General features: G+C 50.1%; 1 protein-coding gene across 3 annotated transcripts in view; it reads left to right on the top strand.

The window, feature by feature from the left end:
- Olfm2 (olfactomedin 2) overlaps positions 1-25676 on the top strand; it is a 79135-nt gene that overhangs the window by 34739 nt on the left and 18720 nt on the right. The window contains exon 2 of one of the 3 annotated variants that reach the window (XM_041657333.1): positions 21631-21702. The exons of the other annotated variants lie outside the window; for them this stretch is intronic. Within the exon in view, the coding sequence (XP_041513267.1) occupies positions 21631-21702 (72 nt within the window). The remainder of the gene's footprint in view (positions 1-21630; positions 21703-25676) is intronic. 3 annotated transcript variants of the gene reach the window in all.

Below are 25676 nucleotides of genomic sequence, written 5' to 3'. Positions count from 1 at the left end.
TCAGGACCAGGGCTCTTGGGATTAGACTAAAGAAATGATTGTGTTTTCGGGTAAGTCAGACCTGACGACACATCCTTCATGTGAGGACCAAAGATATCGCTCAGCCATCACTATAACAAACAGGGCCCAGGACCTCAGTGGCGCCACCAGGGATCCCAAGATGTGTCAATTAGCACAGTAACTGGATAGTTTGGGAACCATAAACATTCCTTTTTAAACCCCTATTTTCTTTTTCTCGTGTGTGCGTGTGTGTGTGCGTGTGTGTGTGCGCGTGTGCGTGCGTATGTGTGTGTGCGTGTGTGTGTGTGCGTGCGTGTGTGCGTGTGCGTGTGTGTGTGTGTGCGTGTGTGTGTGCGTGTGTGTGCGTGTGTGTGTGTGCGCGTGTGCGTGCGTATGTGTGTGTGCGTGTGTGTGTGTGTTGTATGTATGTATGAGAGTGCACCTGGGTGTAAGTGCATGAACAGGCCTAGAGTTGATGTCAGAATCATCCTCCATTCCTATTCCACTGTATCTATTGAGGCAGGGTCTCTTAATCAAACCCAGAGTTCACTAGCCAGCCTACTTTGGGGATCCCTTACCTCTGGCTTCCAAGTTTGGAATTACAGGTGGGCAGCCACCCACGCAGTGTTTAGGTGCGTTCTGGGGCTCCGGCTCCAGCCCTAACACTTGCTGCTCAGGCTTTAGCAGCTGAGCCTCCTCTTGAACAGCTCTTGTAGTGTATCATGTCTACCGGTCAGCTCCTGCTGAGGCATATGGTCGCAGAGCTGACGTCTGAGAGAGTGCTCTGCCTGTTCCAGGAGTGACTGCACTGCTAATGAGCTAGTTAGCAGCCCAAGAGGTCAGGTGACACCGTATCTCCAGATGTCATTTCCCAGTGTGAGATGTGGAAACCATCTTTCAGTGATGGGTTGTGACTTGGAAGTATAGACCAAATAAATCCTTTCTCTCCAAGTTCACTTGGTCAGTTTGTTAACACTGGTCATGGGCAGGGAGAGCGCGGTGTGGCACACCACGGCCTTGTAATCTCAGCATCTGGAGGTGGCGGAAGGAAGGTAACAAATTCAAGGCCAGTCTCAGCTACACAGCACGTTCCAAAGGCTGGGGCTGGTGATGTGGCTCTGAGTTCCATCCTCAGCGTGGGATAAACTGACCGGCAGCATATGCTTGTGACAGAAGCATGTTGGAGGATCAGGGGGTCGAGATCAGCCTCTCCTACGTAATGAGTTTGAGGCCAGCCGGAGCTACTCAAGGCCCAGTCTCAACCCTTTCCCAATGATTTTCTATTAACAGCGTGTATCTGACTGCAGCTCCGTCACATGTCAAGGAGTGTCTGTTGAGAATAGAAGGCTCATGAACAGAGAACTACACACAGTTTCAAGGATCCTCACACACATCCACTGTGGAGTCACACTGCTCTGTACACAGGCCCACGACTGTTCACACGTGTGTCCAGCTGTTGTAGATATGTCTGGAATGAGTCATGCTGTATCCAAGCTGTGGCCAGAGGGGTATGGAGCCATGCAGCTCCTCCAGTCGCGTTCCCCGACCGTCCTCTGCAGGTCCCTCATCTTCATGCCTCTTTTGTTGCCTGCCCACAGCTCTGGATTTCTGCAGATCCAATTCATACGGCTCTTCAGCTTCATAGTTCTGTAGCTTACATGTGTGCGCTAGGATATGTGGCGCACACATGTAAAATCCAGAGGTCAACTGCAGGTGTCTTCCTCTATCAGTCTCCACATCATCCTTATCATCATCATATCATATTACCATCATCACACCATTATCATCACACCATTATCATCATTACATATCACCATCATGTCATCATCATATCACATCGTCCTAATCATCATCATATCACATTATCATCATCACACCATTATCATCATTACATATCATCATTACATATCACCATCATGTCATCATCATATCACATCGTCCTAATCATCATCATATCACATTATCATCATCACACCATTATCATCATTACATATCATCATTACATATCACCATTACATCATGTCATCATCATATCACATCATCCTAATCATCATCATATCATGTTATCATCATCACACCACTGTCATCATCATGCATATCTTCATTATATATCATCATCATGTGACCATCATATCACATTACAGCATCATCACCACCACCACCACCACTGCCACCATCATATCATATCATCATCATTACATCATCAACATCGCCATGCCATCATCGTCACCCCCACCCCCATCATCATCATCATGGACACAAGGTTTTGCTATGTGGCCCTGGCTGGCCTGGAACTCACTGTGTAGACCAGGCTGGTCTTAAATGCATCTGTTTCTGCCTTCTGAGTGCTGGGATAAAGGTTGTGTGCCACCATGGACAGACCCACCTTATTTTTTGAGGCAGTCTCTCACTGAACTTAGAGCTCATCTTTTGAGTAGACTGAGCAGCTAGCGAGCCCCAGGATCCTCCTGTTTCTGCCTAGCTGTCACGGAGGTTATAAAGGCACACTTCCACATCCGGCTTTCCCATGGGGGCTGGGGATTTGATCTCAGCACCTCACGCTTGCACAGCAAGCACTTGCCCCTGGGCCTGCAGCTTTAACCTTCGCGCCAAGTCCCTCTCCTCACCCGGACACATCAGCACACACATTAGTTACTTTTCTTCTCGCAGGAAATACATTCCTGACAAAAAAGCAATTTTGGGGAAATAGGTGCTTATTTTGTTTTTCTGTTCTGTGATAAAATGTGCTAACAAAAGCAACTTCATGGAGAAAGGGTTTCTTTTGATGCACGGTTCCTGTACATAATCCATCATAACAGGGGAGTCATGGCAACAGTGGCTGGAAGCAGCTGGTCACGTGTCCACGGTCAAGAGGCAGAGAGTCGTGAGGAAGTGCATTGCTGCTTTTCCTACTCTCCCCATGCTCACAACCCAAATCCCAGCCTGGAAGTGACCCCACACAGTGGATGGAGGGGGGCTTCCCACCACAGTTAATGCAATCAAGATGATCCCGCATAGATATGCCCAGAGGCTTTTCTCCAGAAGGTTCTAGATTGTGTCACTGGCAGTGACCACAAGCTATCCCAAAGCCTTATTTTGGCTCCACGTTTGAGGGACTAAAGCTCGCATGGTGGGGTCAAAATGACTGTAGCAGAGTGAATCCCTTAAGTAAGGAAGGGGACATTGATTATAAAATCTTGAAGTCTGGGCTGGGGAGATAGGTCACTTAGTCTAGAAGCTTCACAGATACGCACAAGCACCCGAGTTCTGTCCCCACAACCCATGTAAAATGTCAGCTGTGGTAGCTTGTGCTTGTAGTCCCCACGCTGGGGAAGCAAGGCAGATCCCTGGGGCTTGCTAGCCAACCAGCCTAGCCTGTTTTGTGAGACACTGTCCCTGAAAATCAAGGTAGTTGGCACCCAAGGAACAACACCTGAGGCTGACCTCTGGCCTCTACAACCCTCAGGTCTTAAGATGCTCCGGAGTTGATTCTGCCAGATTCCGATCAAGCACAAGCCCTGAATAGGTAGATAAGGGCTGAGCATACATCTGAAGCTAGACCCCAGATCCTTGGAACTTAGACCAAAAACACACCCAAGTTTCCACAGATCACAGCAGTGCTGTAACCAGGCAACCCAGATCTGAGATACACCAGGGTGTAACTGAGTGCTGGCATAGTCCAGGGTGGACCTGGGGCTTGAGATAGACCGCGTTTGAAGTAAGTTTTGGCACAGACCAGGTGGGAGCTGAGTGCCAGCTTTCTAGTTAGCTGCCTATCCGCTGCTGTGATAACTCTGGGCAAATGAACCGGGTGCGGTGGGTGTCTCTTTGACTTAGCACTTCCAGGTCACAGTTCATCATTGAGAGACCTTAGGCCAGGGATTCAAGCAGGAATTTGATGTAGAAACCAATGGGGAAAGCTGTTGCCCAGGCCAACCTGCCCAGGGCAGCACCAGCCACAATGGGCTCGGTGCCCAGGCTCACCTGCCTAGGGATGGCGCTGCCAACAGTGGGCTGGGTGCCCAGGCCCACCTGCCCAGGGATGGCGCCACCCACAGTGGGCTGGGTGCCCAGGTTCACCTGCCCAGGGCAACACCACCCACAGTGGGCTGGGTGCTCAGGCCCACCTGCCCAGGCATAGCACTGCCCACAGTGAGCTGGGCCTTTTACATCAGTCATCAACTAGAGAGTCACTCACAGGCATTCCCACAGGCCAGGTGAGGCCCCTCCAGTGACTGTGTCAGGCTGACAGTGGAGGGAGCTAAAACACGGGGCTAACCCACATCCTAAACTAGATCAGAGCAGAACTCGTATAGATAGACCAGAAAATGTGTTTATGTGGGGAAGTTGATGCCCATGTTTCCCCTACCTACTTGTTGACCCATTTCTTACAAACTGTTGAGCGTTTGAATTTTTTTTTTTTACTGTTATTTGACGCAGGGTTATCACATCACCCGGTCTATCCTCAAACTCTCTATGTAGCCCAGGCTGGCCTTGAGCTCCATATCCTCCTGCCTCCATTTTCCTTTCTTTCTTTCTTTCTTTCTTTCTTTCTTTCTTTCTTTTTGTTGGTTTTCCTGAGACAAGGTTTCTCTATATAACAGTCCTGGCTGTCCTGGAACTCACTCTGTACACCAGGCTAACCTCGAACTCACAGAAATTTGCCTCTGCCTCCCAAGTGCTGGGATCAAAGGTGTGTGCCACCATTGGCCGGCCTGCCTCCATCTTCTAAATGCTGAGATGACAGGTGTTTGCCACTAGGTCTGGCTTGGAACCACATTTACATCGCTGCATGCAAACACACACACCCTGGCTCTTGTAGTTTGGATATAAAATGCTCCCCACCCCCAGCCATGCTCACAGCTGACCATTAGAGGAACCTGCTTGGAGGAAGCAGTCTCTGGGGATGTACCTAGAAGTGACTCTCCTGTCTCTGATGCCTTCCTCTCTTTCTCTGATTTCTGGCTGCTGTGAAGTGAGCACCTCTCCATGGCACACAGTCCCACAGCCTTGATGTCTGATCTTATCTCAGACCCAAAGCAATGGGCTGAAATCTCTGAGGCCATGAAGCGAAACAATCTTTTCTCCTCTAGTTGGTTTTCTTTCATTGTGTGTGCGCGCGTGCACACGCGCTCTGTCATTCTTATGCAGGCCATGGCACACGCGCACCAGAGGGCACAGGACAACATTGGCTGTAGTTCCACCCTGTTTGAGAAGGTCTCTCTTTGGTTGTTCATGATATGTATCAGGCTGGCTGGGATCTCCTGTCTCCACCTCCCACCTCATCATAGAAGCTCTGGGATTACAGATGTGTACCACTGTATCCCAGTTGTATGTGGGTTCTGGGGATTTGAACTCAGGTCCTCATGCTTGCATGTCAGGCACTTACCCACTGAGTCAACTCAGCCCCAGCTCACCAATGCTTGAAGTTTTCTCCTACAACTCACTTCTACATGCTCAGCATTGGCTGAGGGAAGGCACATGGCCACTGTGGGCAAGTGTATCCTATCAGGCATGAGAAAAGGGGTTCAACTCATTTTGAAATTTTTATACTTCTGTGGGAAGCAAACATACCATGGGAGGTGCATGTGGAAGGCAGAGGACAGCGTGGGGGAGTCAGTTCTCTCCCTTCTCCATGTGGGTCCTGGAAAAGGTAGGTCTTCAGGCTTGGGGACCTTTCCCCCTGAGCCATCTCGCTGGCTGGAAGGTTTGTCCACAGTCTGGCGTCTGCCCAGTCTCGTGTCACACACTTACACACACCACCCACATGCATGCTTTATTTATTCATTCTGTGTTTCTGCACACACATGGTGTGTGTGCGCGCACATGCGTGCAAGATTGCACACGCCAGGGCCTAGGAAGTTAGGGAATGACTTGGGAGAGTTGATTTTCCCCTTCCACCAAGTGCCTTTTCCCATCTTGGGCCATGTTGCTAGACCCCTTCTCAGTATATGACCCCTTCCTTCCCACCCTTGGGATAAAGCTGGAAGTCATATATGCCTCCCTGTGTGGATCCTTGCTTGTAACTAGGGACCCCTGGGTAGCAAGATTCCCACCTGGAGCTTCAGCTCGAGTTGAGAAAACAGTGTGGATGTCTTCTCTGCCCCCGAGTGGGCGGTAGTTTTCCACAGTCACCACAGAAGAATAAAGCCAGATGCTGGAAGAACTCCATCCTGGCACCAGCTTTCTCGGTCTTGCCAGCTGTGGCTTGGAAGGACAGCCTCAAGGCGAGAAAAAAAACCCAAAGGGGCCCCCGTTCTCCCTACTGACCCACCCACCTGATGCCACCAGGGACCCTCTCCTTGCCCTCTCTCTGCCATCTCCTCCTCCCAACTACTCAGATATTCCAAGGCAGGAAACTCATGAATATTTATAAGGTCCTGGCAGTGAGGGAGATAAAAAAAAAAACATTTGAAATTTATGAAGCTGGATCCATCTATAAATAACAGGCCCGTGGCTGGTGGGGTACCTCCCTCACCCACTGAGGGCGTCAAGTTCAGTACCAGATCTAGTGGCGCCTCCCAGAGCTACCCCTCCATGAACACACGTATACATAAATATACAGAGCTCCACTGTGAATACAAGGTTCTGTATGCATGTAGGTGTATGTGGTGTATGCACGCGTGTATAGGAGTTTACACATCCACACAGAGGCCAGAGAAGAACACTGGGGGTCCCTTTCGGTCACTCTCTTTTTCCTACTCCTGGAAAGAGACGGGGGCTAGGCTGGCAGTCAGTACACCCAAGGTCCCCCCGTCTCTGCTTCCCACAGCACTGCAGTTACAGCAACCCATGCCCAATTTCTACTGGGGTGCTTAGGATTAGAACTCAGGTCCTTATGCTTGTACAGCAAAAGCCCTTATCCTCTGATCCTTCTCCCTGACCCTTGGACACACAGTTTAGCATTCTTCTATTCATGGCATACACGTTTTCATATTCAGATGAATAAAGAGACATGCATTCATGCCCACCAGAGTCTGCCTCCCTTGCACACACTCATGTAAACACCCAGCTGTTCAGAGTGAACCAGAATCTGTCTCCTCTGTTCACACATGGGCAAAGGCAGCCACTCACACTCACCCTCTGGTACCCCCAGCTCATGAGCCCCTTCCTGACTCATGACCCAAATCCAGAGTCCCTCCTCTGGGCCTCACTTTTTCCATATGCATATAAGACATGCTGAGAGTCTTATCTCTTACAGGTGGTTCTTGGAGGGTGTGTGTGTGTGTGTGTAAGTGTGTAATGAGGGGAGGAAACCAGAGCCTCTTGCCCGCTAAGTAAACAGTCTTTAGCTCAGCTACCCCACAACCTCTTTGTTATTTTTTAAATATGTACAGCAGAAGCTGGGAACATGGCTTAGTCATAGAGCCCCTGCCTAGAATCCCCCAGTGAGGGGCTGGAGTGTGGCTCAGTGGTAGAGCCTTGCCTAGAATCCCCCAGTGAAGGGCTGGGGTGTGGCTCAGTGGTAGAGTCACTGCCTAGAGTCCCCCAGTGAAGGGCTGGGGTGTGGCTCAGGTAGAGCCCCTGCCTAGAATTCCCCAGTGAAGGGCTGGGGTGTGGCTCAGTGGTAGAGCCCCTGCCTAGAATCCCCCAGTGAAGGGCTGGGGTGTGGCTCAGTGGTAGAGCCCCTGCCTAGAATCCCCCAGTGAAGGGCTGGGGTGTGGCTCAGTGGTAGAGCCCCTGCCTAGAATCCCCCAGTGAAGGGCTGGGGTGTGGCTCAGTGGTAGAGCCCCTGCCTAGAATCCCCCAGTGAAGGGCTGGGGTGTAGCTCAGTGGTAGAGCCCCTGCCTAGAATCCCCCAGTGAGGGGCTGGGACGTGGCTCAGGGGTAGAGCTATGGCCTATTTTGCTCAAGGTCCTGAGTTTCATCCTTAGCACTACCAACGAAACAAAAAACAAGGCATGGTGTTACACACCTGTAATCTCAGGAGAGGTGGAGGCAAGAGGTTCAGACACTCGAGGTCAGTCTTTGCTTCACAGAGTTGGAGGTCCTCTTGAGACCCTGTTCCAAAATAAACGAATAAGATGAAGTCCATGGGTGGGGAGTGCTTTCCATGACAGCCTGTGAGCTTCATCTCCTGGAGTCCATTAGAGCCTAGGACCAGGGCTGGGAGGCAGAGACAAGCTCCAAGTTCTGTGAGAGACCCTGCCTCAAAATAAAAAAATCCTAAGGCCGAGAAGCAATTGAGGAAGATATCTGATGTCGTCGCTGGTCTCCATGCACACAAGCGCTGTCTCTCTCTCTCTCTCTCTCTCTCTCTCTCTCTCACACACACACACACACACACACAACTGGGTGGGTGGGTGGGTGGACTTCGGAACACAAGCTGCATTACAGGGTCCTCCATCTGGACCAGTGGTTCTCAACCTGTGGGTTGTGACTCCTTTGCTCCGTCAACCTTTTCATAGCCTTTCACAGGGGTGGCCTAAGAAAACACAGATATTTGCATAACAATTCATAACAGCAGCAAAATTACAGCTATGAAGTAGCAGCAAAGATAACTTTATGCTTGGGGTCACCACAACATGAGGCTCTGTATTAAAGGCCGCAGTGGTAGGAAGGGTGAGAACTCACTGACCATCTGTCACCTGATGCCGGGAGCTGGGGGTGTCTTCCAGTCATCTCCAGAGTGATGCTCCCCAAGCAGAGGCCATGGATATGGAGGTTACAGCTGTGTGGGGTTCAGGCAGAAACCCAAGAACAGCTCCTAACTTCCTGGGCCCTACCAAGGAGAGTCATAGGGCCAGTAAGCATTTGTGCAGCCCCAGCGTGGTTGCCTGACACTAGTCCCCGTTCTCAGTTCCCTGGGGCTGAAAATCAGGCCAACTTGCTCTGAGAGTCTCATGACACAGCTGGGGGCCCTTTTGGATTCATTAACTCACTGCAGGAGATGACTTCTGCCTCCCTGATCTGCCTGGGGATTTCAAAGGGGAGCCTCGAGGAAGAGACACCTTGAACAAAGCCAAGGAGAGCTCTTTCAGTTCTCTCGCCCCTAGTGGGAGGCGTCGCCACTGCTCTTGCTTTGGAGGTGGGAAAAGTGTGGCCCAGAGAGGTTAAATCACTTGCCCAAAGTCACACAGCAGAAAGTGGAGAAGCCAGGTTCTGAACCCCAGTAAGCTGACTCTGGGGTTTATGTTTCTAAGTTGCACTAACTTAGAGCTAGCCACCCTTTCACAACTGGGTATGGCAACTCATGCCTTTAATACTCCAGAGGCTGAAGCAGACATTTCGCTGAGAGTTTGAGGGCAGCCCAAGCTATATAATAGTGAGATCCTATCTCAAAAAGCACAGGGGTGAGGTTGTTTGTGCATCCACTCTGAGAGGAGAGAGGAAGTTGTCAGAGCAGGACAGACTGGTGGAAGGAGAGCAGAAAAGGTCCCTGAAAACCTTAGAAAGCAGGCATGCCTCAGTTCCTTTGTGCTCCTGGGGCCTGCCGGCTCTGTCCAGCATGTGAGGAAGGACGGAGGGATGGAGAAAGGAGAGAAGGAATAAGAGAAGGTAGGGAGAGATCATGAAGGCCGAGAGGAAGCAGGAAGACAAGGCAAAGAGGTGGCTCAGTGGGGAAGGGAAGACTGGCGGCGCAGACCGGAGGTCCTGACTTCAGATCCCCGGACTCACATAAAGATCAATGCACTAACAAACACCTGCAATCCGAAGGCTCTTGTACAGAGGTGGGGTAGAGGCAGGAGAATTCCTGGACAGGTATGGTCAGCTAGTCGGGTGTATGCCCTCATCTGTCCTCGGAAATGATAGGGGGCTCCTGGAGGTGCTGACGTTTTTACTTGGAAGGGTTCTGTGCACTAGGAGGGTTTCAGGCTGGATGGGAGGAGGGCAGCAAGCAGAGCCCAGCCTCTCTATAGTTCCCCAGCCCCATGCACTGCCACTTGGCATAGGAGGAATCAGCACTGCCTCAGGGTTCTCCCTTTCTGGAAATACTGTGCAGATAATTATGTATCACTACCAGGTGCTAAAGAGGTGTTTTAGACATGGGGGAAGTGACGGGGACAGGATGTTCCTGTCCTTGGCTACTTCCGTCCTGATTAACTGTGTTACTCTTTCATGATTGTAATGAAATGTCTGAGGTTGAATGACTTCATAAAACAGAAAGGTCACAATGCAAGAAGTTCAAGGGTATGGGCTGAGCTCGGATGAGGACTCTGAGGTGAACACTCATCTACATAGATGTCCACCATGGAGCCACCTCTTCTAAGATCACCTCTTACCAGAACCTTCTGGGGATACTAAACAGGAGGGGGCACCCCTCCCCAGAATTACCATAATATCCTGAGTCGTGACCTCTTACTATCCCCCATCTCTTAAGGGACCCCCACCTCTTATGTCGCTATACTGGGAACCCAGAAACTTTTGGGGAAGAAGCCACATCTAAACTAGAGCATGGTTCATCTCCCACACTCACCAAGTGTGACGATAAAGATTCCACCATGACAAGGGCCGGCAAGAAGGACACTAAGGTCTGGGGCCGCTAAGATGGTGGAAGGAGAGAACCAAGTCGGTGGAAGGAGAGAACCAAGTCTGTAAATTGTCTTCTGATCTCCACAGGCATGTGTGGTGACACCCAGAGGCAGTGTGTATGTTCAAGCACAAGACAATCAATCAAATAACTGTAATTAAATCACAATAAAATACTTTGTTTCAAAGGTCTGCTTTCAGGAGGCCATTAAGGAGGGCTTCTCAGAGGTGGTGGCTTTTCAGCTTCCGTCTTCACTATGGACAAGAAGGCTGGAGCCCACAGAGATGGGTTCACAGCTAAGATTGCTTGCTGATCTTGCTTAGGACCCAAGTTTGGTTTCCAGCACCTACAACTGTCTATAACTCTAGTTCTGACGTATCCAATGCCCTCTTCTGACCTCTATAGGCACCTGCGCTCATGGGACATACACTTACACAGACACATATACATATAAGTAAAAAGAAAATAAATATTTTTTAAAAATTGAACTGTGGGGTGTGGTGGCACATAACTTTAATCCTAGCAGTCAGGAGGCAAAGGCAGGCAGATCTCTGAGTTTGAGGCCAGTCTGATCGACATAGTGAGTTCCAGGACAGCCAGAGCTACACAGAAAGGCCTTGCCTCAGTCAGGCAGTGATGGCGCATGCTTTTAATCCCAGCACTCAGGAGGCAGAGGCAGGTGGATCTCTGTGAGTCTGAGGACAGCCTGGTCTACAAGAGTGAGTTACAGGACAGCCAGGGCTGTTACACAGAGAAACCTTGTCTTGAAAAACAAAACACAAAAACAAAACAAAACAAAACCAAAAGGCAAAAACAAAAGACTTTGTCTCAAAAACAACAGTAAACAAAAGAAGAAAAACATAGAACATTATCCTCTTTCCTTCCAAGTCTTGAATCTTGTTTGGGGTGTCTAAACAAGTGTGAAAGTCCCACAGGGGGTGACTTGCTTGGGGCAACTGTGGAGGGCAGGAATCTGGGTTGTCAGTTCGGAGTGTGGGCTGCGTATCTGGTGCCCACGCCAGACCCTTTCGTGTGCAGCTCTGTAGAGTAGACCATTTCCCAAGTGCCCCTGCTCCCTGGCTTTCCGCTTGCTTCTGGCAAGGGAAGGCTGCGGAGGGAGTTTGCAGGCTGGGGACAGGGGAACCGGGAGGGGTTGTATGCCCTCTCCTCCCTCTCTAGCGCAGTCTCCCACTTCCCAGTGTCCTGAACCGTGGCTAAAACTTTTGGACTCTGGCTACACCATCTTAGGTTTACTATTTCTATGACAACGCACCATGACCAAAGCAGGCTGGGGAGGAAAGGGTTTATTAGACTTCCACATCACCGTCATGGGAAGTCAGGACAGGAACTCAAGCAAGGCAGGAGCTGGAGGCAGGAGCTGATGCAGAGGCCATGGAGGAGAGCTGCGCACTAACTTGCTTATCATTGCTTGTTCAGTCTGCTTTCTTGAACCCAGCACTACCAGCCCAGGGATGGCACCAGCCACAGTGGGCTGGGCCTGCCCCAATCAATCACTAATTAAGTGGTTGCCTACAGACAGATATCCCCCTTCCCTTTGAGACAGGGTTTCTCTCTTAGCTTTTGGAGCCTGTCCTGGAACTTGCTCTGTACACCAGGCTGGCCTTGAACTCATAGAGATCCTCTTGCCTCTGCCTCCCAAGTGCTGGGATTAAAAGTGTGCGCCACCACCCAGCTCACCTACAGACAGATCTTATGAAGACACTTTCTTAAGTGAGGCTCCCTCCTCTCAGATAACTTTGACTTGCATCAAGTTGACATAAAACTAGTCAGCATATCATCTTTTCCCTGCCCAACTTTGGCATGGCAGCACTTTTTTGTTTGTTTTAAAGATTAATTGTTTTTATTTTATGTGTATTGGTGTGTGTCTGTGTGGGAATGTCATGTGAGCGCAGTACCCATGGAGGCCAGAAGAAGGAGTTGTATACCTGGAGCTGCAGTTACAGGCGGTTGGGAGGCTTTGGATGTGGGGGTTGGGAACTCAGCTCAGGTCCTCTTCAAGTAAATGCTCGTAACTGCCCAGCCACGATTCTAGCCCCTGGTGCCACTGACAGTGGCCAGTCTTCACGGCTTCCGTAGCTCTTCAGTCACCCTTCACCTCATCTTCAAGTCCCTCCTTGGATCCATCCAGCATTGGTGGTTCCTTTTCCCGTCTGGGAGGACACAGAAGCTCCTGCCACTAGCATCTCCTGGCAATGGAGACTGGTCACCTAAGACATACCAAAAGCTCTGTTTTTACACACAGAGACACTGAGGCACACAGTAAGGTTCAAGTCAGAGGGCTAGGAGAAGGCGCCATGCAAAGTTCTTTGCCCAGGCACTGGGCAAGGCTGTGTGCCTGGCGGGCCCATGGGTGATAATGACCACTTGCGGAGCTGGTCTCCGGAACGCTAAGGCTGGAGGTGCCTGCCAGGGCTCCTTCAGCGGGCGGGACACAGGTGCAGCTGGCCACAATGCCTGCTGATTGAGGGCCCTTCTGGGCTTAGCCACCTGGCAGAACAATGGCAAGCTCCCGCTGGCTGTCATCCGCAAAGGAGCAGAGAGGCATAGGGCCTCTCTGCCTGGGAGCTACTGCTCCCCAGCTCTGCCAGGATCGATTTTCCCTTCAAGTGGCCTATTCTTACTAACAAAAGGCTCGGGTGACCCAGATGGCCATCGCCGCCCATTCTCCTGCAAGTGCATTCTGTCTTTGTGTCCTGGGGACAGAACCAAAGGCTTCGTGCATGCCAGGCAAATGCTGGGCCACAGCTTTCTGCCTTGGACACAGATTTCTTTGAAAGAGGTGGGAAAGTGCAGGGAATGTGTGAACTGGGTTGCGGTGGCTGCTTTGGCTCAGTTGTGGGATAAACTGTGTCTCCTCCCAGAAGCACACACCCAGTGTGCCTGTGGGCGGAGATAGGGCCTGTGAAAGGGAACGGATGCGGGCTCCAAAGCCAGTCAACACACAGCAGCCCAAAAATAACATAAAGTGCTGGGTGGTATTGTGTGTAACTGTAACCCCTGTGCTTGGGAGGCTGAGACAGGAGGATTGCCGTGAGTCAAGACCAGTCTGAGCTATGCAGTGAGTTCAGGGCTAGTGTGGTGGTGATGGGGACCTTGTGGCTAACCCAACTTACCCAACAGGTCTTTGTCTTTCATCTTCCCCAACTGTAAAATGAAATGAACATCTTTTCTTTATAAATTAGTCAACCTCAGGCAGTAATAAAAGTGATGGCTATACAGGCCTCTCAAGCAGAGACTGGAGCAGAGGAGAAATTAGATTTGGGGAGAAAAGGAGAACATCCTAGTTCACCTTCCAGACCTCACCGCCACCCTCACCCCTAGTTTAATCTTCAGCCCTCATGAGGTAACATTTGGATTGCTCTACTAGAGCAGAACCCCAAGGAAGGCATGACCTCATTCATAGCTGCATTCCAGAGCCTGGGACAGTACTGGGTGTATTGTAGGTGCTCAGTGGATGTCCCAGGGATGAGCGGGTGCCCTGTGCCCACCAGACCCACAGCTCGTTCTCCCGTTCTATTTAGTCACTGCCACTTCCAGGATGCTGGCCCTCTGCCAGCCCTGCTCATTCATCTGGCAGTTGTCACACCCTTTTTATGATTGCCTCCTCACTGTCTCTTCTTGGCTTGGGTGTGAATTTGGGGAGCTCGGGAACTGCTGTCCTAACCCCCTTTGTGAGGAAAACAGCCTCAGGCATCTAGTAAGCTTTCTCTGAACTGCAGGCTTTAAGCGCTCAGAATACATTAGCTCCCTGCATCCCTAAGCCCTCAACTGTACTGTCACCAGCTTCCTTGTTTGGGAAATGAGGAACCTGAGGCCCAGAGATGGTAAACAAGTGGTCCACTTTGGGTACTGCACAGCCAAGTCAGGGGTCTGTGAGATGGCTCAGTGGGTAAAGGCCCTTGCCACCAAGCTGGTCTACCTCCGTCTGATCCCTGGAACCCACGTGGTGGAAAGACAGAACTGACTCTGACTCCGGCAAGCTGCCCTTGACCTCCGCAAGCTCGCAGGCCATGACGTGTGCACAAGCAAGCACACATAGATAAACACATGCACACGCGTGCATAGAGTGTAGCTGGAAGAAACATTTAAGTTCAGACTGCCTGACTCTTCCTTTTTTGTACTCTAGGTCACACAGTAATATTTATTTGTTTGTTTGTTTATGTTGAGACAAGGTTTCTCTGTGTAACCCTGGCTGCCTGCAAGTCACTATGTAGACCAGGTTGGCCTCCAGTTCATAGGGACCCTGCCTACCTTTGCCTCCTGAATCCCAGGCTCATCCATTTATTTTTTTATTTTGAAAGCAGTTATGACATTCCCTGTGTGCCACACTGCATAGGGAAGCTTTTGTTTGCCTCTTTGGAGACTGGGTCTTTCCAAAGAGCCGAGGCTGCCCTTGGACTCTGGGTCGCCACATCTCTGCCTCCCATGTGCCCTGCTATGCCAGCAGGTGAACCATTTAAATACCCTGCAAGCGGCTTCTTCAGAGCCCCTGACATTCTTGCTACTCTTAGCCTCTAGCTGCAGGAAGGCAACTGAGGTGCAGAATGGTTAAGTCACTAGCCCAGCATCGCACAGCAGAACTAAGATTTGAACACAGAAAACTCGGATCCAGAGTCAGCTGAAAGGACCGAATGCATTTAGACATTTGTTTGAAACCTTGGAACATTAAGTTCAGGGGTACACCCGAGTGCTGAATGCTCAGGACACCCAAAGGAAGTAGCCACCTTGGAGATGTGGTTCAATGGTAGATTCCTGCCTAGAATCTTCCAGTGAGGGGCTGGGACTCAGTGGCAGAGCTCTGGCTTAGCATGCTCAAGCTTTGTGTTCGATGAACAGCACAGAATGAAAGAAAGAAGAGGGGGGTGGAAGGGTAGCAAACCAGCTGCTCTCCGGGACCCCCAGGCACTCAGCAGGAGCCCACGGAGGCGGTCCCAAGCGGCAGGCAGCTGCTGGCCTGGGGCTCCTTAGGCAGCAGGTAATTCCTCTCCCTCACGTCCCTGCCCTTGCACAGCTTCCACCGCCTGTATCCAACCTGCCCGGGAGCCTCCTTGCAGCAAACGTTTCATTTTGTGCCCGGGTGTCCCTGGCTATCCGTACAAACGCCTCCGCCAGCCACGGAAGATAAATTTCTCCCGCGCCGACCTCTTCGCGCAGCGGGATTGATTTCCGAACTCCAGCCCCTGCCGAAGCTCAGACCTAGCCCCCACCGCGGGCACTGAGGGCTGCAGATTTATACCCTGGCCAGAAATTGAATTCCTGTAAGTCGAGGGAAGTGTCTAAAAAGCTCATCCGGGCTCATTTTTACTTCTGACAAACTTCAGGTGAGAGATTAAACCGGAGCCGGGGCTTCCAACAGTATGGACCCTGCAGGCTTAGAAACCACCATTTGTCTTCCTTTCCCACCCTCTAGGGCTGAGAAAGCAACCGGATCTGCAGGCTGTGCGGTTAAAGGGTGGGTTCCGGTTGCCAGCTAGGAAAGGGCACCTGCTCGGCACTCCCAGAGACTGGCTTTTTGATCTCCATTGCAAATATGGAGACATTCACAATGATGCGACTTGAAACCGCTCCTTTGGATCTTCAAGATGGCTCGCTGGTAGTCACTTGCCAGGAAAAATGAGGACCGGATGGAGTTCATCCATGGGACCTACGTGTCAGAGGGCCAAAACCACCTCCCCAAAATTGTCTGCTGACCTCTGAACATTTATCATGATAGCCCTCCCCCAAATGAATGGATGACTAAATAAATAAACAAATACCCACTTTAAAAACAAGGGGCTGGAGAGATAGCTCAGTGATTAAGGGCTCTTGCGGAAGACCTGAGTTCCTATCCCAGCAGCTAAGCAGGTGGCACACAACAGTTCCTTGCCCTCTTCTAGCCTTTAAAGGTACCTGCCCTTGCCTTCTCTCTCACACACACACAAATTAAAAATAACCAATCGTTTTTAAAAATTGGAAACACTTATTTTAAGTAGGCTGTGGCAGGCAACCTGGGCCCTTGCTAGTTCTTACTAAGCTTCCCTGGTCTGTATGGCAAAGAAGACCTCAGAGTCTGTGGATAATTCCAGAACCCTCAGTCTGACTGCCCAGCACTGCCAGAAGCCCAGAGAAAACCAGGAGGAAGCAGAGCCAGCGAGTGACAGGCTGGGGGGGCGGGGGGGGGGAGTGGAAGGAAGAGCCACTGGAGAGGCCTTGTAGCTCACCTGGAAAACCAGCTGTCTGATGCAAATGCAGTTAGCTGCTCCCATCCTTGGTTCAAAAGCCGCTAAGTATTAAAGAAATGAGTCCTTGATGTCAACACAAAAAGGATCAAAACGGAATCTCTCTGAGAAGACAGGCGTTTTTATGTCTCTGTGAACTTCGCTAGATCTGGCCTCTGGCAGGGAGCTGTGGACTGAGAGCTAAATGACTGTGGATCTGGAATTTGTTCCTTCAGTAATTCAGCCGCAGCAGCAACTGCCGCCAGGCAGCAGGCATCTGAGGGAACCTGCAGACAGATGGAACGGGTGTAGGAATATGGGTCCTGGTCCCCCTTTATTTTACTTCTTTGAGGGGTTTGGTAGTGGTACTGGGACCCAAGGCCTGTGCATGCTCACAAGTGCTCTACACCTGAGCCATGCCCCAGTCCCTCACCGAGGGATTCTAGGCAGGGCTCTACCCCTGAGCCATGCCCCCCTAGTCCCTCACTGGGGGAATTCTAGGCAAGGCTCTACCCCTGAGCCATGCCCCCCTAGTCCCTCACTGGGGGATTCTAGGCAGGGCTCTACCCCTGAGCCATGCCCCCCAGCCCCTCACTGGGGGATTTTAGGCAGGGGCTCTACCCCTGAGCCACACCCCAGCCCCTCACTGGTGGATTTTAAGCAGGAGCTCTACCCCTGAGCCACACCCCAGCCCCTCACTGGTGGATTTTAAGCAGGAGCTCTACCCCTGAGCCACACCTCAGCCCCTCACTGGGGGATTCTAGGCAGGGGCTCTACCACTGAGCCCTGACCTAGTGAAGTTCCTGGGCATAAGAACCAGTAGGAGGGTCTGGGACTGAGGCTCCATTTAGAGAACTGGGCAATCAAGGGCTTCCATAACCAAACAGCTATTGGGCATTCTACAAACTCTGAGTAGTGTCCTTCAAGGCTGTCAAGGTCACAGGAAGGAGTGGGGACACTGTTCAAGAGCAGAAGAGAGTAAGAAGATGAGGTGACTCAGTGCGGTGTGGGATCTTGGATTGGATTCTGGACCCAAAAAAGGACTTGAGTGGGAAAACTGGAGAAACTGGACAAGTCTGAATTCAGTTAGTAGTGTTGGGGGTTCCATTGTGATCACTTTGCTGGGGTTATGTAAGATATTAACAGTGCCGGAGGAGGGCGACCAGGCGGGTGCCCCCTGGGCTGTCTCGTGGAATTTTTCCTATAAATCTAAACTTATTTCAAAGAAGACATTTATTAGAGAAGTCAGCAGGGCACCCACAGGCGTTCTGGAAGCTGGCAGGTAGTGTGTGACGAGAGCCCAGGACTGCGGACCACATGCTCAGTGCTGCGAGTAGCTCTGGGTGGATAGGAGTCGATGACTTCCCCAAAGCATGCCCGTGACACCCACATTGGTTCAGATATAGTGCAAGTCAGCCCCCAGGTTCACACTCCTGAAATGATGGAGCCGTGTCTGTAGTGTGGAGGGCAGAGCTCAGCAGCATCAGGATCTTCCTGCTCATGCACCTCCTTCATTTCTTCACTTGGTTTATTTGTGTGTGTGTGTGTGTGTGTGTGTGTGTGCGTGATGTGTATGTATGTGTGTATGTGTGAATGTGTGTGCATATATATGTGTGCATATGTATTGTATTATGTGATGTGTATGTGCACTGTGTGTGTGTGCAGTGAGGGAGAGAATTTTTACTGCCATTTTACAGATGACACAGACCAAGTGATGTACCTGGCAACCTACCAAGGGAGAGGAAGAAGCAGATCCAGGACTTCATTCATAATGGCTTAATCTCACTGGGTTCTTCATGAGAAACTAGCTGCCAAGCACTTAGCACAGGGTGTCGCTCAGAGGAGTGAAATAAATGTCCCGTTATTTATTATTAATTGTTAACATGGCTGCCATGGATGTACTACTACAGGGTTTCTTGTATAGGGGTTGTCACACAGCACTGTCACAGTGTGTACATATGTGCATATGTGCGTACATGCATGCATATGTATGTAAGTGTGTGTGGGGAGCATTTAAGCAGGGGGAGGAGGCTGGGTTACTCTATTTCCTTTGACTGTAAGAAAATTCTAGGGACTGGGTCACGTATGAAGAAGAAATGTCTAGGGGCTGAGACTCCTAAGCTTGCGTGTTCTTATGAGTTTACCCTTTGGTAAGGGGCTTGTGATAGATGTCATAACCAGTGCCGAGAATAACTACAGCAGGGGCACACGATGTGACAGGAAGTCGGGGCTATTCAGGACCCAGGCTTACTTCTGTTATTTACCTGCTAGTTGTCGTTGGATTCAGGGTTTCCATACGTAACCCCAGCTGGCCTTGAACTTAGGATTGTTCTGTCTCTGCCTCCAAGTGCTGGAACTGCAGGTGTGAACCAAAATGCCTGGCAAGGCGCAGCGCACCCTTTGCACTTATTTTATTAGCTAGTTAGTTAGTTAGTTTTAGACTGTTTTTATAGTGACCCATTCTTGTGGGCACTAATCATTCCATGCGCCAGCATTAGCCTTTGTTGTATGAGACTTTTCCTGGGGTGAGCTAACATCTACAGACAGGGGACTGATGTCATACCAAAGTACAAATAACACCAAAGCCCAACTTGGAGAACCATTGTGCTTTAGTGGGCTACTTACAGGCATGTGGGTGAGGGGTTACTTACAGGAGCAAAAAAGACTCAAAGACAGCTGCATCATTGCAGTCCACTGGAGCATGGTAACTTTCCTCACAAAGCTGGGAACCTGAAGCACACTGCACAGCCTGCAGGCAGCTGACAGGTTGGAAAGCTTCCTTTCCAGAAAGCTCAGCTGGTCTCTGCCTCTTCCAGGCAGCTGGGCTTGTCTTAGGGTCCTCTTTGCAGCTTGTCTTGTCTGAGAGTGACTCTCAACAATCTTTACATACTCATGGGCAGGGAGGGACCTAGTGAATCTAGTCAGTTTCAGGAACTTCCTGAAGCTATTTTGAGTTGTTGGTTTCCTGTCTTAAGGAGTTTTCCTGGAGGACAGACACTTTTGCAACCTCTTGCAACAGTGGTTCTCAACCTTCCCAATACTACAACCCTTTAATAGAGTTCTTCATGTTGTGGTGCCCCCCAGCCATCAAATTATTTCATTGCGACACCATAACCATAAATTTGTTACTGCTATGAATCATAATGTAAATATGTAATATGCAGGATATTTGCTATGTGACCCCTATGAAAGGGTCATTCGACCTCTAAAGATGTTGCAATCCACAGATTGGAACTGTTGCTGCTTTACAATATCCTGTTGCTTCACCTCCTTGTAAATGCCCTGCCCTAAAACATCCTGTTGTTTTACTTCTCTTAAGAAAAAGACAACTTAGATTTTTGTTTGTTTGTTTGTTTTTTGTTTTTTTCGAGACAGGGTTTCTCTGTAGCTTTGGTGCCTGTCCCAGAACTAGCTCTTGTAGACCAGGCTGGCCTCGAACTCCCAGAGATCCGCCTGCCTCTGCCTCCCGAGTGCTGGGATTAAAGGCGTGCGCCACCACCGCCTGGCACTTAGATTTGTTTTATTATTTTGTGTATTTGGGTTTTACTTGAATGGATGTTGCTGTGTCTGCTGCCCTCTGTAGAGGCTGTTGGATCCCAGGACTATAGTTAACAGATGATTGTGAACCACCAGGTAGGGCAAGCAACCAAATTCTGGTCCTCTGCAAGAGCAACAAGTGTTCTTAATCATCAAGCCATCTCTTCAGTGTTTGTTTCTTTTACACTCGACAGGCAGTGGTGGCACTTGCCTTTAATCCCAGCACTTGGGAGGCAGAGGCAGGTGGATCTCTTAAGTTCGAGGCCAGCCTGGTCTACAGAGCAAGTTCCAGGACAGCCAGGGCCACACAGAGAAACACTGTCTTGAAAAATCTAAGTTTCCTTTCAAGATGGAAGGTTTTAACCTTGGAGGAAACTGCTACACATCGGCCTCTTCAGAGAACTATCTCCCTGTAATCACCAGGACCTGCTTCCAGCACACATATACCCAAACCTTAACGTGGCTCAGTTGAGAGGGAGGGAAATTCCACTCTGCCGGTTGTTTGCAGATTTTTGTTCATGTTGTGTCATTTCCCTCCCTGGCATGGTAGGCATTCCTGATAGCCCAATATTTGGAAGGTAGAGACAGGAAAGTCAGCAGTTCAAGACTAGCCTGAAACTACATGAGACCCTTTCTAACATGAACAAAAAATGGGGCTGGAGAGATGGCTTAGTCTGTAAACCACATGCCATGCAAACATGCAGATTTGAGTTTGGAACCTCAGAACCCATGTAAAAACTTCACATGGCAGCGTGCACCGGTGACTTCAGCTCTGGAAAGGCAGAGACAGTGGGATCCCTGGAGCTCTCTGGCCAGAAATCCCAGCAAGTCAGTGAATTCAGCCCGAGACACTTTCAAAAAAAATAATACGGACAGTTATAGAGTAAACCCCCCAGTGTTGGGCCTCCACACATGCGAACACACTCATGCATATACACGCACACGCAAAATAAGTATAAGGGTGGATGGATAAATGAATGAATATACAAATGGAAGGATGGGTAGATGGAAGGGTGAATAGAGAGATTAAGAGATGAATGGGTAGATGAAGGGATGGATAAATAAAAGTTGAATGGAAGGATGGTGAGATACTAGATGAATGGGTGCTTGAATGCATGGACAAAGAAATAGCAATATAGACTAATTAAAGGATACATGAATGGATGGATAGATAATAGATGAATGAATGGATGGATAAATGAATGAATGAATGAGGATCCATATGGACGGATGGATGGTCATGGGTCGATAGATAACAGATTGATGGATATGTGGCCAGATCCTGGTTAGATGGCTCGTGGATGGATGGATGGTGAGTTGAGAATATATGAGTGAGCGAGTGACTGATGTGTGAACGGGTGAGGGGTGGGCATTCTCAACACTATTACCTGCTCTGCTTCCCAGCTGTCCTGGGCAGAGCCACTGTGGCTCACACTGAGGAGGCCCCAAGGATTCCCTGCCCTTCAGCCTGGCCAGGTGAGCCACTATCTTTTTTAAGGCCTGACAAGCTTATCACTTAGCTGGGATTTGCTCAGCGCCTCCAGGTCTGACAAAGGCAGCTGGCTATTATTTCAAGCCCTCCAAAGGGCTGGCTGCCGACACGGTTCAGATGCAGCAGCCCGGCGTGTCCTTGATTCATTTATCACAACCCGTCTTCCGGAACTGCTTCACGACCTGCTGGGGGCCTGTGTCAGCCTGATCTCAGCCTCCTGGGAGAGAGGGGGGGAGCGGCAAGGCGCAGGTGGGGTGGAGGGGGTGGGCAACGGTCGGGTGGCTATTCACTGTGAATGTGTGACGACATTCAGTCCCTAACTTACCAGCTCATCAACATTTAGTCATTCAGTGAACATCTGCAAGACAGACAAAACTCCCCACCCTTTCAGGGCAGAGGTAGCACACACTTTTAATCCCAGCACTCGGTAGACAAAGGTAGGCGCGATCTCTGAGTTCGAGACCAAACTGGTCTACAGAGTGAGTTCCAGGACAGCCAGAACTACACACAGAGAAACCCTGTCTCAAAAACCCAAAACAAAGAAACAAAAAATTCCCCACCCCCATGCCACTTCCTGTCTTGGACAGAGGTCTGTCTCAGTCACACCCTGAGTCCTGAATGGCCATGGGGACCCATGTTCAGAGGAAAAAGACAGGGGGAGGACAGCAAGGTCATGTTCGCTGTGACCATATAGCTTGAAGGGAGGCTGTGTCACTGTGGCTGAGTCTTGACTTCTCTCTGCCCTAGAGAAAAGTGGCACCTCTCGTGGTAAGGATTAAACCTGTTAGTAGATGCCAAGGGCACAATCAGATGCATAGCCATCGCTGGGGCTTCAGTAACCTTTATTGGCTGCTCGGCACCACAGGTTCCAAGTCATTGTGGTGCTGGGATCTTCTTCCACCGCCTTCTCTCTCTTCCTGAGAATGGAGTCTGTCTCATTTATGCTAAACAAGCTCTTTACAAATGAGGTACACTCCAGCCCTTGTCAAGGTGTTCTTTAAGAGGTGGAGCTCAGCTGGGATCCAGTACCCTAGAGCCAGAGGCAGGCTGATCTCTGTGAGTTCAAGGCCAGCCTGGTCTACATAGCAAGTTCCAGGCCAGCCAGGGCTATCCAGTGAGAAACTGTCTCAATCAAAAAAGCAGTGTGGTCTGATAGATTATTGCCGTGTTTGGGAGGGACTGTGGGCCCAGCCTCCTTGGCTCTGACCTGGAGAGGTGCACCTTCCCCTGTTGGTGTGACAGAAATACCCTGACAAAACAACTTCAGAGACCAAGAATCCATTCTGGCTCACAGGGCCAATGAGATGGCTCACTGGGTAAAGGGTCTTGCTGCTCAAGGTTGGGAGCTGAGTCTACCTCTGAACCCACATGAAGGTGGAAGAGAACTGACTCCATAGAGTTGTCCTCTGACCTCCACATGCACGCTGTGACACACATGTCCCTCGCTACAATAATAACCAAGTAACAAGGCTGGAGCAATGGATTAGTGGCTAAGAACACTGACTGCGCTTCCGGAGGACCTGGGTTCAGTTTCCAGCACCCACATAGCAGCTCACAACTGTCTGTTACTCCAGTCCCAGGGGATCCAATTCTGTCTTCTGGCCTCTGTACCACATACATGCAGGCAAAACACCCATAAGTATAAAATTTAAGAATGATTTTTAATTAAAACAAACAAACCAAATTCTGACTCCTAGTTCAGGGGTAGAGTCCACCATGGCGGGGAGGTCAAGTGGCATCGATAGTCATAGAAGAAAGCACCGGCCACTGCTGCTCAGCCCACGGTTTCTGTTTTTGTCAGCTCTCACACCCAACCTTGGTTTCAGTCTGGCCCTTGTAGCATTATAACCAAAACAACTTGGTGAGAGATAAGTTTATTTGACCAATACATGGGGAGTCAGGGCAGGAAGTCAGGGCAGGTGCCTGGAGGAAGGCATTCCAGCCGAGATTACAGAGGGTCGCCCTTGCTAGCTTCTTCCCCATGGCTTGCTTAATCCACTTTCTTAAACATGCCAGGGCTGGCACTGCTCGCAATGGGCTGGGTCCTCCCATACCAACCGTCAGTCAAGAAACTGGCCCACAGGCCAATCTGATAGAGAAATTTTCTCAATCGAGAGTCCGTCTTCCCAGGTCACTCTGGCTTGGGTCAAGTTGACCAAAAATGAAGCAGTACACAGTGTAATCAGAATAACACCTGACAGGCTTGCCCATTTCCCAGGTGGGTCTAGATCCCGTCAAGCTGATAATTAGCGTTGGCCGTCGTGAGGAATTTGTACCCTTCTGATGTGGGCTGTGACGCCAGCTATCACGAGGCAGTCTCTGGAGCCACCTTGAGGACAGCCCTGTGTCCTTGAACCTCTAGGGTGGTAGGTTAAATAAGCCTCTTTTCTTTCAGAGCAGTCAGGCGTGCCAGCATAGTGATTAAGAAGACAAATAAAAACAAAAATGTCTAGGAGCTGGCAAGGTGGCAAACCAGAAGCCCTGAGTTGAGCCCCAGGACCCACAGGCGGAGAGAGAACCTACCCCAAAAGCTGTCATGTGGCCGCCACATCCACACAAATGCACACGCAATAATAATGATAATAAAATTAAATTTGAAAAGGACAAACACAGGGCTGGGAGATGGTTGAGTTGGTACAGTGCTTGCCTTGTAAGCATGAAGACTCTATTTTTAACTAAGTGAGCCTGGCCGTACGTGCTTGTAATCCCAGTACTGGGAGGCAGGGAAAGAAGGAGCCCTGGGCATCACTAGCAGCCCGTCTAGATGAATTGAGATCTTCAGACCAGGGAGAGACTGTGTAAACGTTAAGGCAGGGCTGGCAATATGGTTCAGTGGCTGAGAGGGCTTACTGTGCAGGCCTGGTGACCTGAGTTCCACCCCCAGATTCCACATGTAAGAAGAGGACTCCACAGAACCGCCTCTGACCTCTACATGGCATACAAAGTGAGAAGATATTTGTAAAGAGGTGGGTGACTCCTGAGGAGCGAGTCCTGAGGCTGTCCTCTGGCCTACACACGCACCTAAAAGTTACTTACCTGGCCTTTGGCTATTATGAGGTGGCCATTGTAGTAGTAGCCGCAGAGCTGGGGTATAGCTCAGGGGTAGAGTGCCTGCATGGCACGTGTGAGAACCTGGGCCCCATCCTCCGCATCATCGAGAAAATTGTGCCGCATAATGGTGATGATAGCCAACTTCTGTAACTCTGTCTGCCTAGGACTCTTCTAATTCTAAATGCATGTGCTATTCTTTTTAAACCATTCTGTCCTCCCAGGGATCCTCGTGAAATAGGGACACTTAACAGGCACAGGTAAGTTAAACAACTTGCCTGGGTTACACAGCACTCAAATCGTCAATCGAGAACATGAGTCCAGCAGGACCCTGTGGAGTAGGTTCTACTCTGACAGAATAGGAGTGGGAAACACCCAGAGGCCACAAGTGGTGGTGCACACCTGGAGTCCCAGCATTCTGAGGGTGGAGGCGGGAAGACTGTGAGCTTGAACCAGTCTGGGCTAAAGACTGAGAATTTGTGTGAAAAGAGAGAGAGAGAGGACGGAAGGACAGGAGAGGGAAAAAGAGAAGATGGAGAGAAAGAGATGTAAAGGAAGGAAATAAAGATGAGAAAGAAAGAAGAGTGAAGGGCAGGCAGGGGTGGTGGAGAGAAGGGAGAAGGGGGAGGGGCAGCTCCTAACCGTAAAGATTTTGGATTTTGCCCGGAAAGACGTGGGTGACATCACAGAGTTCTTTTTGGGAGGCCGTGGGAGAAATCCCTGCCTGTTCTCAGTACCAAAAATAGTTGCTGCTTCTTGGAGCATCTGGTGTACTTTGCTTTCGGGACACTGGGGACGGCAGAAGTGACCAGTTTTCACTTTTTGAGTTTTCTGCTGAGGAACTCCAAGCCAAATTCTTGCCCAACCATATGCTGTCGGGGTCGGGTTTTAACAGATTCATTTTTCTCAG

Source organism: Microtus oregoni, unplaced genomic scaffold (assembly GCF_018167655.1).
Source record: "Microtus oregoni isolate MIOR12 unplaced genomic scaffold, Mior012 000008F_ref0000371, whole genome shotgun sequence".
NCBI classification, from domain to species: Eukaryota; Metazoa; Chordata; class Mammalia; order Rodentia; family Cricetidae; genus Microtus; species Microtus oregoni.
This window is presented reverse-complemented; position numbering and strand designations above follow the sequence as displayed.